Source organism: Siphateles boraxobius, unplaced genomic scaffold, assembly GCF_051911475.1.
Source record: "Siphateles boraxobius isolate OS27281-9 unplaced genomic scaffold, OSU_SipBor_1 5, whole genome shotgun sequence".
In the NCBI taxonomy this organism is placed as follows: Eukaryota; Metazoa; Chordata; class Actinopteri; order Cypriniformes; family Leuciscidae; genus Siphateles; species Siphateles boraxobius.
This window is the reverse complement of record NW_027509141.1, coordinates 22,659,969-22,676,223: the sequence shown is the minus strand read 5'-3', so window position 1 is coordinate 22,676,223 and position 16,255 is coordinate 22,659,969. Positions and strand designations below refer to the sequence as shown.

The following is a 16,255-nucleotide window of genomic DNA, read 5'->3' as shown; positions in this document are numbered from 1 at the left end:
AAAAGCAAACGGTGCAAATAGTCTCAGATTTGATGAGGTACATCGACCACTTTGCTCAATATTTAGTGTGCAAACTATATTTTTCTATGGGGCATTATGGGTTTTAAAGGTTGGAAAATACTTGGGGGTGAAGAGGTCGCAAAGGCCGCCTCTGACCCTGTTGACCATTTCCCTCTTTGATCACGGTTTCTTTGATCAGTGATTAAAAACCTCTAAGGATGGAATTCCCTAAACCGATAGGGCATCAAACACTTTGCATTGTGCATACACATACTTTGAATCATCAGCATTGTTTGTCAGGAAGCAGCATTCATAAGTTCACACCTTCTTTTATACACTTTCCCCTTGGTTTTTCTTATCGCACACAAAATGCTAAATGTGCCGTTTCTGTTTTCTCAGTATGTCACTGAGACGTGCTTCGTTGAGAAATTGATCGTAAGGATTTATGTAACGGTGGTTGCATGTTTATCCAGAAGTAATGGCTTTGCATAACGGGCAGCAGTCTCTTTGCTGATTTTTTTACTGTTGATTTGTGTTTGTTTGCCTTCGTGCTTCACAGTAGCTTCTGTGATAAGGTATCTGATCTGATCTATCTGTCACGGCTCATTAGGAGCTCATAGCCGGCTCGCTTACGATTATACTCTGAAAGTAAGATGGAATAAAAGATACAACTGGTATAAAACCATAAAGACCCAGATAAGAAAGAACATAGTCAATCATTTATCTCACCTAGTAGCAAAATCCGAGTGTGATATTTTTTTTGTTTTATCTCCATTATCTCAGGTGTTTATGGCTTTGCTCTAGAGATAAGCTGAGTGTTTATTGGGTTTCTAGTGATTGTGATGATTTACCAGGGTTATGCTGAATATAGCTTCATAAAAATGCCATTTGCAAGACAAACTAGTTGCATCTTCTACAGTAAGTAAAGCATAGATTGCAGTAAGGACATGCAGTAGTCTACAAATAAAGGGGAATATGTTTGTCAACTGTACCCATGGTTTAGAACTGATACTTAATGGTTTGAAAGATTTTTGTCTTTGTAGCTTTAGATACAGCTGTTGTCGTCTTACTCACCAAGACTCACATATAACTCTTTTTGCACTTTAGCTCCCGCTGTCCAGCAGCCATTTGGATGTGTACACAGGACCAGGTATGTCCGGATCAGCTATCGCCATGACCAGCAACTCCTGTCCTGCAAATCTGGCCATAAAGAGAGAGCTGTCAGGTACATTCTCTAGATATGTACAAAACAAAGCACTGCTGCACACACATATATTACTGTTAGGAACCACATACAATTCAAGGAATGGCATCAAATGTTCCAGCAAAAATCTAAAGTTTAGATGCATTATTAGCACTACTTCCCAAATTTTAGACTATTTTACAATAATGGTCAAAAATAAGCCATGTGAAATAAAACAAATGAAAGAATAGAAATTGTGTACCAAAATTGATCAAATTATATAAAATAAAATTAAAAAAGTTTGTCAACTAACTTCTAAAACCAATTTCCTGTCGCCTTATTGTTTTCCCCTATTAAAAACCATTAAAATAAATAAATAAACATTTATTTATTTATTTATAAAAAATTATATATATATATATATATATATATATATATATATATATATATATATATATATATATATATATATTTAAAACATTTGTTTTGCTAAGAAACTCAAATTTAGGACTGATTTAATTCATCTACATAATTTATATCACATGAAAACATACATTTTGTCAAGAGTGTCTAAACATTTAACTGGTAGTATATAGTAGGTTATACCCTTAAAAAGAGTGTATGTAAGTGATCTGAATGACATGAATTGTCAATGGGAAGCAAACATGACATCATTTTGACATTAAATTGATGAGAATGTTAGATCATACAAAAAATAAGTGTCATTTTGTTATGTTTTATATCATGAGTGTTGTGTTTTGAGTAATGTGTTGCCGTACTAACCTAAAAAGAAAAACTGAAAAGTGAGCAGAGCCTAAAAGACACTGCTTAACATCTGTAAGACACGAGAGAAACTTTATCATATAACCCTGCTGGATAAAATGTAAGCACATTTCACCATTCCAAAGCAATGTCACTTATGACCACTATTGCAAAGCGTCATAAATCCAGTTCTGACAGCATTTGCGTGTATAGCAAAACATGTTAGTTGACAGCATTGCCTTCTGTTTTTGGCAAGATGCTGAAGTTCGGGCAATGGCTAAAGAGAGGCAGAAGAAAGACAACCACAACCTGAGTGAGTATGCGCTTTTCCCCCCTCATTTCTTTCAGTTTACAACCCCTCACAGTTTAAAGTACACTATCTCCGCTAGTGCCCTGCCATTGACACCCCCTGTCACCACCACCTCTGGGCAAATTTAGCTGACAGCGCACTATACTTTGGTCTATCGTTAACTCGGACAGATCCTGCTGCCGTGGCATTAAAATGTAATTGCCTGTGACATTTCACAAGTATTTGAGTTGTACAATAAGAAGCTTGGCCTGTTCCCAAGTACTTTGGTATAAGAGGGTATATATTGCTAGTGCATTATAAACAATTTACACACCAGAAACGATCTCATTTCCCTTCATTAGATTGAGTCAGAAAACAAATAAAAAACGATGGTCAAGGTCAGAAATGCTATAGAACTGAAAGCCTGTATGAGAAAGAGTGGGGTGGATTCCTCATTTTCTCCTAATACTACAATTTTTTAGTATTACCATACTAACAAAAATGTTGTTTTTTCCCCCTTTTAGTTGAAAGGAGGAGAAGGTTTAACATCAATGATCGAATTAAAGAGCTGGGCACCATGATTCCCAAAACCAATGACCTGTAAGTTTGTGTTGTTTATTTGAGCATTTAATTTCATACTGACCAAGATGTGAATTTTGTAGGCTTGGAGATGAACTGTAGTATTTTTTCATTGATAAGCACTTGAACCTCTTGTGTTCAGGGATGTGCGCTGGAATAAAGGCACTATTCTGAGGGCCTCTGTGGAGTATATTAAACGCATGCAGAAAGACATCCATAGAACCAGAGAGGTGGAGAACAACTTCAGGAGGATGGAGATGGCAAACAAACAGCTGTGGATTCGTATTCAGGTGAACATTCATTCAGGACTTATGTGACAGATAATATAGTCATTACAAAAATAAAACCTAAAGCATCCACTAAGAATAATAGTCTGTGACAACTCTGTGAACACTGAAAACCATATTAAACCATATCAGTTTCTTGTTCATCAGTCTTTTTCAGCAATGATACATTTATCTGATCAAAAGTGACTATAAAGAAATTATAGAACAGGGTTATTTGTTACTTGAAATAAAATACACTTTAACTAAAATAAAATAACGTAAACTTATTTTATTTCAGCTAGTTTCCAAGGCAACATTTCTCATTTTTTATTTAGTTTAACTTGATTTTAACAAAAATTAAATGGAAAAACGTTAACAAAAATTAGATGGAAAATATAAAAATAAAACCATTTCAGACTATTAATAAAAACTTTAATAGTATCTCAATAATACTAAAATAACATTGGTTTTTAATTTATTTGTATTCTTCTATATCAATCTAATATAGACACATAACCAATATGGTATGTATATATTGTGTTTCCCTACTCATCATACAAAAATACATTAAAAATGAGAACTGGTATTTTGAGAGATGTTAAACTGACCATCTTATTGTGATCTTCTCGTTTCTTATTCGTCAGGAGCTTGAAAGGCAGGCCCAAATGCACGGCCTCCCCAACACCTCCCCATCGGGCCTGAACAACACTGAGGTTCTAAACCCCTTTGTCAAGCAGGAGAGCAGCCCTGAAGAGAACCACCTCCCGCATCAGCCCCATCTCCCTCCTCACTACCCCCAGCATCAGCAGCAGCCCCTGTCCCACCCTCAACTCCACCAGCACCAGCACCTCCACCCCCAGCCCCCACTGCAGTACCCAGCAGTGGGCAGCTCCCAGCACTTTGACTATGCCCAGTCGCTGGACTTATGCAACGGCGGCATCCCGGGATATCAGGATGGCATGGGGGATCTCGGCTCGTTGGGCGGAGGTGTCATGCCGATGGGAAAGAAGAGCGAGCTAGGCTTCTTGCTGATGGAAGAGGCCCTGTCGCCGCTGGGAGGAGACCCGCTGCTGTCCGCCATGTCCCCCGATGCTTCTGTTGACAGCAGCCGCCGTAGCAGCTTCAGCATTGAGGACTCGGACATACTGTGACCTGGACAGCCTTGTGTGCCACTGCACCACATTCATATTATGCCACACACACACACACACACAGATATTGCATTTAGTCTGGCACACTGTTAACGGGGAAAGGTGCGTTTTTGATGCGTCCTGCCTCCATGAAATTCAAGTTTAGCTCTTTTTTTTTTTTTTAGTCTGACATTTTTTGCTCCACAAATGTCATGCACATTGATCCATTCAACTAAACAAAGAGAACTGATATGCTTGAATTCTGTCACCCAGAATTGTCCTATATTGAAACTTTTTTGTGACATTTGAAGGCCAAGTATGGTAACCCATACTCAGAAATTGTCCTCTGCATTTAACCCATTCAAGTTAGTGCACAGCACACACATTAGGAGTAGTGAGTAGTGAACACACACACAATGAAAACCGTGAACACACACACCCAGAGCAGTGGGCAGCCATTTTGCTGTGGCGCCTGGGGAGCGATTGGGGGTTAGGCGCCTTGCGGTATTGAGAATCGAACCGGTAACCTTCGGGTTACCAGTCTGACTGTACAAAAATATGTACTTCGATACATACAGATTGTCTTGAAGGCTATGAAATAGTGCTGTTTTGAGTCTGAACTTTTACACTCCCTGCAATATAGCAGTATATCTCTATAACAAGAGATATCTAAATAATCCAAACAAATTTAAATCTGCCTTTTAGATACACTTATTCACCCTAGAATTGTAACAATCCAAACCACACACTGACATTCTCTATCTGTAGAATTATATATATTTCGCATTGGCATATGTCAGCCTTTCCCACAAGTGAAACTGTAAACCTTAATGTCCTCTAAATCCAGACAGAAATGATTATTGGAGCTTTGTTTTATATATATATATACCGCCACATCTGAGCTCTTAAAACACAGTGCCTGCTCTATCAGAGCAAAATGCAAAGGCAGCTTATCCTCAGACAGTTTATCAAAACGCAGGAAGGACAGGGTTCCCACAGCCATGGAAAACCTGGAAATATCAAGGAATTGTGTTTTCTTAATTTAGCTTAATACTTTAATACAATCTTAGTTGTATTAATCTAAGTCCTAAGCCTTTGAGTGAATCTTTTTTTTTTTTGGTTCTTTTTAATGAGTCAAAAAGATTCACAAAACAGTCTGAATGATTCATTAGTGAATCAGTCTGAATTTGAATGATTTGTAAAAGTGACACTGAAACTTGAAAGGTTCTGGAAAATGAATTGGTTAAAGTGTATGTAAACTCTAGGAGGACCCTGTAATGTCCATGCAGAGAAATGCAAGAAGAAAAAGGACAGGTCATACTCAGGTGTGACTCTCCACCAATATGGAGAGACTTGGAAATAAAGGTATCAAAGAAACCTGCTCTATTACCTTTTAGCATTAGTTTTAAACAAAACCCTTTTTATTTAAATTATATATATATATATATAACTGGCCAAGGCCGGATTCTTCAAGAAGCACACACTCAAATGCCCTCTTGTATTGGCACGCTGTAAAATAAAGCCGACAGCTGTGAGCGCCCATTTGTCCAACTGAAGTTCATACAGCCCAAGGTGCCTTTCAGGAAACCTGGATAAACATGAAATTTGATCCAGCTTTTGAGCTGTACACTGAAGGATGTTTAATATATAGAAAATGTACATGTATTATTATAGGTTTTCTCTTCTCTTTTCATTCTTCTTCTTCTTCCCAAAGCACTGGAAAAAAAACTATTTTAATTTTATTGATATTATAAAGATTTTATGAAGTGAGTTTTATTTCAAATGTTTAATGCCACTAAGCCATTTAAATGTACTTTATTTGACCTTTTTATATATTTTTTTCTATCGCTGCCGAGCCATTAAAATATATAAAAAATATATTTCTGCCATTCTATTCTACAAGTGGCAAGTGCAGAGCCATATTATATTTTTCTTTTCTCTTTTTTTTTTTGTGTGTGTACAGAATCGTTAAAACACATTAGACTTTTAAGAGATTTAAAGAACAATGTGTAATGTTGTTTTTATATCGATTTTATTCCTTTTTTTTAAGAAAAAGACAGTTGAGGAAAAGTGATTCATTGTTTTCATTCAATTTTAATTAAAACATTGAGAATGTGAATTTTATGTATTGTACAGTTAAACTAAGGTGGCTGTGTTGAACATGAGCTTTAATAGAACCTATGCGCTGTCCTCCTCCAGTGTCTTATTGCCTAACCACCTCTCCCTGTTTTACTGCTTTATTGTTTTAAAGGTACAGTTCATAGGTGCTGAAATAGCACCATTCAAACCTCATGAATTAGTATTGAAAATACCAGAGACACTTTATGTGATGGTGTATTTTATCCATTGTTATTGCAGGTGTGTGACTAACTGGATCATACACCGAATTCAGCTGTGTTAAAACCAGCCAACAGCTCTTATTAAGAGTTTGTGACTCTATGCAAATCTTTGACTTGGTTAGTTAGAATAGGCGTAGCGTTGCAAAATAAGCATGGGCATTTTGGATAGCATAGCAGGAAGGGGCTTCTACTTTTGCTTGTGTGACATTTTTGTTTTGTTTTAGCCATGCACCAAGAATGAGAAGGTTTGTCATTTAAGAATGAAGATAAATCACTTGAAGTAAAGAGTGTGCTTTGGTAAAATATCTTGATGATTAAAAAGATAAAGAAAAAAACACTTTGGCATTTCATTATACAGCATGCTGAAAGACAATACAAACAGAATGTGTCTCAAGTTTTTACCAAAACCCTCTGAAGGCATTGAGAATGTTTCAGTACTGTGGATGTGTCATGTTTATGGGATTTGCTCTTTCATAAATCTCTGGAAGTAAATGACACCTCACATTAAATGTATTTAAGTTGATGGTATATATTGACTGGCTTGTGTGTTTTGTGCACTTAATAATGGGTTGCGTATGAATTGAAATCTCATCTTCTCTTGAGTAGGTACTTATTTTGAATAAGTGATTACTTAGATTACTATAAATGTGTGTAGTATGAATGTAATCCGGGTTGTACTACATCCGCCATCTGACCTACCAGCCTTTTTTATTAACAGAACAGAATATACAACAGTATACAGACATGTACAGAAAAATGGCAGTGTACAGAACATCCATGCATTAATCCAAACCGCTGAAGTAATGAAAAAAAGTCAGATTTCTTTTAGTTTTTTTTTTTTTTTTTTTTTAGTTTTTGGTTTTTTTTGCTTTTTGTTGACAATATTATCATAACACGTGCTGTAGTCTTTGATCTCCTGGAGAAAGTGGATGGAATTTGGCTTAGATCATGACAATTTCCTCTTGTGTATATGGAACTTCCCCCAAAATAATAAAAAGTTGTACAAGAAAAATTTAATTATTATTATTTTCCAATAATACGCACACATATATCCAAATAATTTTACTTGTAATATAATATCCGTTTTCCCTCTAATAACATTATCAATATATGACCTACCAGCGTAAATTGTCGAATCACTGCCATTCACGAATCCTCTCCCGTGGCCTCATGGGATAGTAAAGTGTCCATCATTTGATCATAAGCACACTTCAGAATCTCACCGGAACTAGTAGGTCATCCGGGTACTTTTTAATGAAGTATGAGATTTCGGATGTAGCCATGGGTTTTAATGGTCTTAAGGATATGACCGTTTCTCGAAAGTGCCATGAGAGGGCGCTCTACACCAGCATACGGAATTAAAACAGAGTAACCTTTAACTATGCGAGGAATGGAATACTTTTAGTCAGTTATATGCTGACTGAATTCGGAGCAATATATATTGTATGCTACATACTATATAATTAATTACGATAAACATTTCAATCAGTAAGCATTATCACATGATCTCATTACACTAAATGTTAAATTTAGTCATTTGAAACGGTAATTGTATTTATTTATTTTAAATATAGGCTACAGATTATTTCAAATTTCAACTTCAGGCTGTTTAATCAAATTAGCTAGGAAAGAGGTGTTGAATTGCATTTTAGTATGCTATTATAGGATTTATTAGCCTACTACTATTTATTAGCAACTATTTTGAGTTAGATTTGTTTTTTATATTTTCCACTTTAATATTATTTTATGTGTAGTTGCAGTGACTTTGAGCGCTTTTTATTAGTTTTATTTAGTTTTCTTAATATTAAAATAGCCTATAATTCCAATATTTTTTTATTACAGCTTTATTTCTAATTCCAGATAGTTGTTTTTAATTGTTTTAGTTAACAGTAACAATACTACTGGGTAATTCATGTATTCCATTCATTCATACAGAAAATAGACTGTGCTGAGTATGCATTCTATATACTGCAGAAACCGTAGTAAAGTAAAATGATAGTAGCCTACATTATTCTGAAAGTTTTCAGCTTTCAGTAGTACACACTTTTAAAAAAAATCAAAAAGCATCCATATGGTACTTACATAAAAAGATCTCTGCAGAGAGGAAACAAGCAACAATGAACGAAGAAATAGAAATAAACAATTTTTGAGGTTTTATACAAAAGTAGGCCTAGTCTAATCACGTAAAAAAAAATTGGTGTCTTACACCAATAATATTAGCCTACCTTGTAGGCTATTATATCGGATTTCTTATATCAATGACTAGCATTCAGCTCGATGTGTTTAGCGCCATACTTATTTGGTTTGGCACAAATTACTAATTTTTCAAGGTATAAATAGATTAAAGTTGAACATGGACTCATTACTTGACTCAAGCATCAATCTTGACTAATCTGCCATAACCACTTAATTTCCCCATACACTCGTGAATCAAGAGATTATCTTTCGTGGGAAGTATGACTAAAACAGTCGCAAAAACACACACACAAAAAAACACGCTGTATCCTCTAGGGGGCACCAGAGAACTGTGAAACTCCCTCAGTGCAACCTCATTTATTTCCTGCAACAATTACAGAAACAGCACTGCAATGCAATTAACCTATTTTTAAATACAATTTTATTAGGGCGGTTTATCCCAGATAAAGAGAGGCTTAAAATAGGACTAGGTGAGGAATAATTAGCTTGCAGTCATCTTGCCACCTCACGCATGTGAAACGTTCTGTCCGAGAACTGTGCTGCTTCGTTAAAACGAGTGAACTGTAAACAGAGACTGGGAACAACTGTAGAATTAATCTGCTCTTTATGATTGGCGTCAATTAAACTGAACTTTTGATATATCATCTAAAGAAAACAAACACGAATTCCACACGTAGATAAACATGACTCACTTTTTATAGGAAAATATTCACATCCAATTATCACTGTTTTTTAGGCCTTGATCTAGACCGGGGTTAGCACGTAACTGAATACAAATACACACAGTTCACACTCCAAAAGACTTATCTAATGCATTTATAACTTGTTGTTAGTAATTTGTGTTCTTTCGTATATATTGCATATTAAATGTATTATTAAATGTAACAAGTTGCTTCAGTACAGTACATTTTCATTTAAAAACATTATTGACAGTATAAAAGTTATTCTTATTTGTAAAAAATCCCAAAATCATTAAAGATTTCCCTGCAAAAAGGCATTTACCTCGACCTGAAGGTGGACATTTTTGCAATGAAACTAAAAGGTCTTTTACTAGCAAAAAAAACAAAAAAAAGTGTGACCTATCAATCATTGTGCAGATGGCATGCAGATTGTGTGCAACAGGTTTTAATTATTTAGAGGGACTTAGAAATTAATGTATCCAATCCGATAATGTTGGCTTTATAGGCTTAAGCTATGCGAATTTGATGATGAGAATTAAAACTTGTGACATACCCCAGCAAGCTTGCGATTTGACCAGATTCCCATGGAGTGTGGTCTACAATGCAAAAATACAAAAAGAAAAAGTCAAAGAGCAGCACTTTCGAAATAAGACTGGACCTGGAAAAAGGCCCATTGAATGTGGAGCTTGCATTTAGTTTTCTACTCACTAAAAATGGTCTGGATATCCAACAGTGAAAGTGTGGTCTTTTTTTCATCTGTCAAAGTAAAAGGTGCTGGATATTGTATCTTTAAGACCGCATTTGCTCCTGCTGTGCACATGGACGCATGTACACACACTCACACACTCATTCGCCAAGCCACCATCTGCATCAAATTGGGCACTGGCATAAAGAAACTGTCGTGCAAGTGTGGACTGTTGGTGGTCTTCCTTCTCTCAAGTCCTGTCCCATGATTATTCACCTTCCTTCAGACTCTGAGAGCTGAAGATGCATATCTGAGTTAAACAGCCCTTCTTGTGCTTAAATCAAGACAAATCGGCTTATTCAGATCCAGACGTCCATGTGTCTTTAAGCTCAGGCCCCAGCCCTGGCGAAGCGCCATTCACTGCCTGTTCTTTATGATGCTAATGGACTTCCATATCTAATAAATCCCTGTAGATTTGAAGTGTGGAGATGTTATGGCCCCCTTGTTGGAATCCTCCCTCCCACCCCCCTCAATACACATACACCTTTATTCCTTAATTCACCCTCTGGCTTATTTTCCTCCCCCTGCTCGTCGTCGTCAAAACACATGCAAAAATGCCTGACCAGCACATACTTCCTTGTGGTTTCCTGACGAAAAACCTTGTAAGTTTGAGGAAGAGAAAAATCAAATGTGGAAACATAAATTAAGGTACAGGAGGGCTTGTGTTACGCCACAAGGTTTTAGCACTGCTGAAGCATGTCTGCCCTTAAGGTGGCCTGGGCGGGCTCTACATTTCCTGCCCGCTCTGGTGCTTTGCAGAAAAGCCTCTTTGGTGCTCTGGAAGAGCTTTTGGCATGCAAAAGTGGGGTGGGGGAGAATAACGGCATATAAACTGGAAAAAAGGGAAAATGATCAAATAGGTCTTTTTATTACCATAACAAACGAGAAATCTAATAAGGGAGTCACTCATGGAAGGGAATTGTACCATTGTGTCAGATTTGTTTTCTTACACATATCCGTTTTAAATCAATGTTTTCAGCCTTTTGTTTAAAGGGTGGTTGATTATGATTTCACTTTTCTAACTTTAGTTAGTGTGCAAGGTTTCTGTTTGAGCATAAACAACATCTGCAAAATTAAGAAGCTCAAAGTTCAAAGTAAAGGGAGATATTTTCTTTTAAAGAAATTGCTTTTTAAGGACTACAACAAACGGCTGGTAGGGACTACACAAGCCTCCTCCCTTGTTAGTGACATCACGAACCCTAAAATTTACATAAACCCTGCCCCGGAACACGATTTATAGATTATCATAACATAATATACTATTCAATGTCTAGAAGATAACTACACATAAGCTACATAAATTCATCAACTAACCAATCAGAAATGTTGTCTATATGTTGTCACTTCTTCTTGAGTCTCTCCATCATTGTCCGACTCAGGTTTGAACATAAAGGCTATAAGTTTTAGAAATTTTCAGTGCGTGTCTGTGTGAGGTAATCTAACCATGCGTTCACACCGCCGCCGGCGAGAGCGGCAAAATTCGCTCTCACTGCCCTGCCAGCGACGCCGTGGAAAGATTCGTGGACGCTCTGATGCTCTGACGTAGATCGAATGCTTGGTCTTTTTTTTAAACTTCATTTACAGGGGCCACAATGCAAACAAGCATGTCGAATGTTATTTTTGCAGAAAATTGATCGATAGAAAGAACTTAACAATTATAGTGACATGTTTGCTAACGAAATAAACCAATAAAAGCCATTCGTGTGGTGTGGCTTTTGTGTTCATGGTAAGTGCTATTCTAATTTACATTCCCGCAGAAAAAAAGTGTATCAGCGCGAAAATCTTGCCTATAAATAGTGTTGCACGTCTTCTTATCAAATTCAAATGATCAACCTCACCTCTATTTTGCCTGGGAACTAATGTGGTCGGAACCAAAGTTTACAGGACTGCATTCTCTGGAATCCTCTCAAACGGAGCACTTCTACATTCCGATTGGTTGCCGCCGAACCGCGTCATAGCTCATTACCATAAAGTTGACCTGATTTCAACTCTCCTCGCCGCTCTCACCGCCCAAGACGCGCCGCCGGCTCGGCCACTTTGACGGCCTCGCCGGAGTCGCCGCCGGGGGTGTGAACACACAGTAAGCTGCTTACACACGAGCTGTAGCTCCGCCCTCTGTGCCGGGAGCAGCAGCTCGTTTGCATTTAAAGGGACACACACAGCTTTTGCTTTTGCTCACCAACAAAAAGATACAATTTTAATATGCTATATAAAAATATCTGTGGGGTATTTTGAGCTAAAACTTCACATACACACTCTGGGGACATCAAAGACTTATGTTACATCTTGTGAAAAGGGTATTATACCACCCCTTTTAAAATCATATTCAGGTCTATCTTTAATCAACACACAAACTAATAAGTCTACTTCGTATTATACTGGATATCTTTATCATAAATTATCATTAATAGGCATTATCAAACGTACCAAGTGGCACATATATTCTGCTATGAGTGTCATCTAGTAAAATATGTGCAGCCAAAGGTTGCAGTCGCGGTATTCAGCGTCTGATATTTCCTATTCGTTGGCTGCGTTCCAGTCCACTTTTAGACACGCACTTGCAAACTTCCCTAAGCACTTCCCCTCGGGGGAATCCCTGCCGCCATTTTGAAGTGCGTTCCACTTCGTGAAGTGGACGAGGGAAGTTTATATGGACAGACCCTCGTTCCCTCGATTTTGACAGAGGGAGCGAGTCTACTTCATATGTACACTTCAGGCAGTTCCATATACCACAATGCAACACGATTGTGACGTCAACACAGATCTAATCACCACAACCACAAACAACTCTATGATATATTAATTAGATAATATATATTAATTTATATTTTTTTTATATAAAACAACCACTCCTAACAACCATAAAACACTCCTACTGTATATACTGTACATTTGGATGCTGCATTAAACAAATTCTTAAAGGGAAAACAAATGTAAATAATAAAACAACTCCATAACTGATTCCAAGTGATCAAGGGCTTAGGACGTTCCAGTTCAGCCCATTGCAGTTACTGCCAGTAGTGGGCACTCGTGCAACGTAAGCAATGACGCACATCCGAGTGAACGAGACGGAGGGAAGTTAGAGAGTGAAGGGCATGTCAATTTTGGACTGGAACGCAGCCAGAGCAGTTTTGTCAGTCCGCTCATCTGTGTACCTGAAACCGGCGCTACTTCCATGTCTCTCTATCACTCCGCAGACTCCTCTTGTTTAATTGAAATGCAGCTAGCGCTGTCTTCCGTCTCAGTTATCGAATTTAGTGAAAATTATATCTGAGGACTTCAATATTGTTGCAGTGTTTGTTGCTAAGACAAATTTATTTTTGTAGATTTGAATGGACAATGTTTGCCATTAATATAATGTTTAGGTACAATTATAAAAGGCCTTTTTATCTGAAAAAAAAAAGTATGAACTAGCCTATCAATCAGATGTAATAGATTGAGTGAATGGAGTGCGGTCTACAATGAAAAAAAAAAAGTCAAAGAGCAGCACTTTTGAAAGGAGACTGAACTGGAGGGGAAAGGCCCATGGAGCTTGCGTGTTTTTTTCTTCTCACTAAAATAAGGTCTGGATATCCAACAGTGAAAGTGTGGTCTATTTTTCATCTGTCAAAGTAAAAGGTGTTGGAGATTGTATCTTTAAAACTGTGGTATTTGCTCCTGCTGTGCACATGGCAGGATTCGATCTATCTAACTATCTATCCATCTATCTATCTATCTATCTATCTATCTATCTATCTATCTATCTATCTATCTATCTATCTATCTATCTATCTATCTATCTATCTATCTATCTATCTATCTATCTATCTATCTATGTACTATCCATCCATCCATCCATCCATCCATCTAAATCTTTCCAAACTGTCACAGGTAACCACGGTTGTTTTGCTCCCTTAAAACCTGGAAAGATGACTTCTTTATCTGACACTTTCTGCCATCAGATGACATCTCCTTACATGCGTCTGTGCTTTTTCCATCATGTTCTGTTCCTCCAAGGGCTTCTCCTGAACCCTGTCTATCAGGGCAGTGTATCATCTGGGTTTAAACCCAGAGAGCAGAGGGCAAATATCTGCTGATTGAGGTAATTTAGCCCCGTGTCTATCCTCTATCCTTTTTAATAGGCATGTGTCAAGATCAGTAAGGAGGAGGGGGCTGGAGGCTGTAAAACCTGACAGATTGGGATAAATTTATCACATTTTGTTCACAAGACAGTAAAAAAACTTTTATGAACACAAAGTGACATTGTGAAGTTCGTAAAGGTTTATGCATACTGGATGGTTTTAAAACTTCTAATATTGCTTATTGATCCTACACTTATCCATTACCACACTATTCATCAGGGGCTTTTTTATGATCTTGTCTTGAGAAATTGACAGCTCATTTTCTCCGCCAATGCACAAAGCACTGAAAGTGTGGATTCGGTGCAAAATTGAAGGTTATGTATTCTTTATGGTGAGATGATCAATTGTAACCTCCGCCTGTCTGCAGTGGCCTATTTTAATGAGGAAAATGAGACCAAACTCTGTGTCCTGAGAGAAGAGCCTCAAAAAGAGAATAATAAAGTTGGACAATCGACACATGGAGGATTGTGTCAGAGAAGTAAATGGGGGCTCTTTTTTCCTCACAGAAAGGTCAATTATGTTCGGTGACAGCTTCCTCTCAGGTAGTTACCCTGTCATCTTCCTCTCTTCCTTCACTGCAGACTCCACTACATATTTAATACTTTTTATCCTGACTTATTTCAATCCACCATCAGACGGAGGCCCAAATTGGCAGGGGTGAGAAAAGAAGGTGAATAATTCTCTTCTGCATTAACATGGTTGGGAGACTGATTGCCCTTTCGCGTCTAGAGAACGTGAGTCGAGGCCAAAGGAGCAGAGGTGAGAGAAGGTAGGAAAATGACATTGTTCAGCCTTGAGAATGCCATCGCTCTTTAATCCGGCACAGATCCCAATTCTCCCTCGCGACGCCGCCTGCGACCTGCCGATGTCTCACAAGGTTCTTTCTTCTTTTCATATAGGCTTAATTAAGTAAGCTGGACTTGAAAATCAGGAAATAAGAGGTCAATTTACAACTTATAGAATGGAGAGATCAAATCAACTCGCTGGTAATTAACAAGGGAATGAGTGAGAATAAAAGATGGGATTCTGCCGCTGAGGGTCTCCTTTTGTACTAGTGCTGCAAGGATTATTTTGAAGGTCATCTATAACCACGGAATGACCTTGAAGATTAGACCCCCATGCAGAATCCACTTGTACAGTCCCAGTGTAACCAATCTAGGCTGCCCCAAGGATGGATCTGAGCTTCCTTTGAGGCCCACGACAGCTCCGGCTGGGGTTCTTCTGCTCTGTGAGCTCCCGCGTTGATCAACCTCTGTCATTCTAGCGTTTACAGAAGGAGTGCCGAAAGGTTTTAAAGTGCATACATAATGAAAGGACTTTTCCTGCTTAAAATCGTTTCATGCTTCAAGTTTTTGAAAATCAGTGAACACTTCAGTTAAACAGACAAACTCCTGATCCGGTGGAAACGAGTCGGCACTGAGATTGTCTGAAATGATTGTCTAAATGTAAGTGCAGCCTTCCGTTCGAGAAGCACATAAAGTAGCCGGAGCAAATTTTCTCTATTTATGGACATTCAGGGTCAAGTGAAAACCATCCCGCTATAGGTCTTAAAAATAAACACTTGCGGGAGCCGCCATTGTAGCAGAACTTCACCTACTGTTAGCATTCCATTGACGTCACTTTGACAGTGAATAACTTTACATCTGAGGCATCCAAAGACTTCATTTGTCCATTATTTATTTCTAAAGAAACACGACAATATATAAAATGCTCCATTACTTTGTATCTTACGTTATGGCCCCGTAGAAGCCGTTTATATTTAAAACAGGCTAACGATTGCGTCATAACCATGCGACTTTATGTCGCACAATAGAGACATTACCGTATAGACAGGAGGAGAAGCTCGCAGGCAATCTTTTACTGTCTATGAGGCAACCGGGGGGACATAGAGGCATAAAGTCAAGGGAGAAGCCCATAGATAGAGAGTCCATAATAACAACCGGACAAAATATTTCAACAACGTTT

At 37.8% G+C, this 16,255-nt stretch overlaps 1 protein-coding gene across 4 annotated transcripts in view; it reads left to right on the top strand.

The window, feature by feature from the left end:
* tfeb (transcription factor EB) overlaps nucleotides 1–5,586 on the top strand; it is a 36,836-nt gene extending 31,250 nt beyond the window's left edge. For 3 of the 4 annotated variants that reach the window (XM_077203313.1, XM_077203315.1, XM_077203314.1), the window contains 5 exons: nucleotides 1,108–1,225; nucleotides 2,202–2,258; nucleotides 2,759–2,834; nucleotides 2,956–3,103; nucleotides 3,724–5,586. In XM_077203313.1, the coding sequence (XP_077059428.1) occupies nucleotides 1,108–1,225; nucleotides 2,202–2,258; nucleotides 2,759–2,834; nucleotides 2,956–3,103; nucleotides 3,724–4,230 (906 nt within the window). In that variant the 3' untranslated portion in view covers nucleotides 4,231–5,586. The remainder of the gene's footprint in view (nucleotides 1–1,107; nucleotides 1,226–2,201; nucleotides 2,259–2,758; nucleotides 2,835–2,955; nucleotides 3,104–3,723) is intronic. The other variant, XM_077203316.1, reaches the window with a different exon arrangement.
* The last annotated feature ends 10,669 nt before the right edge of the window (nucleotides 5,587–16,255 follow it).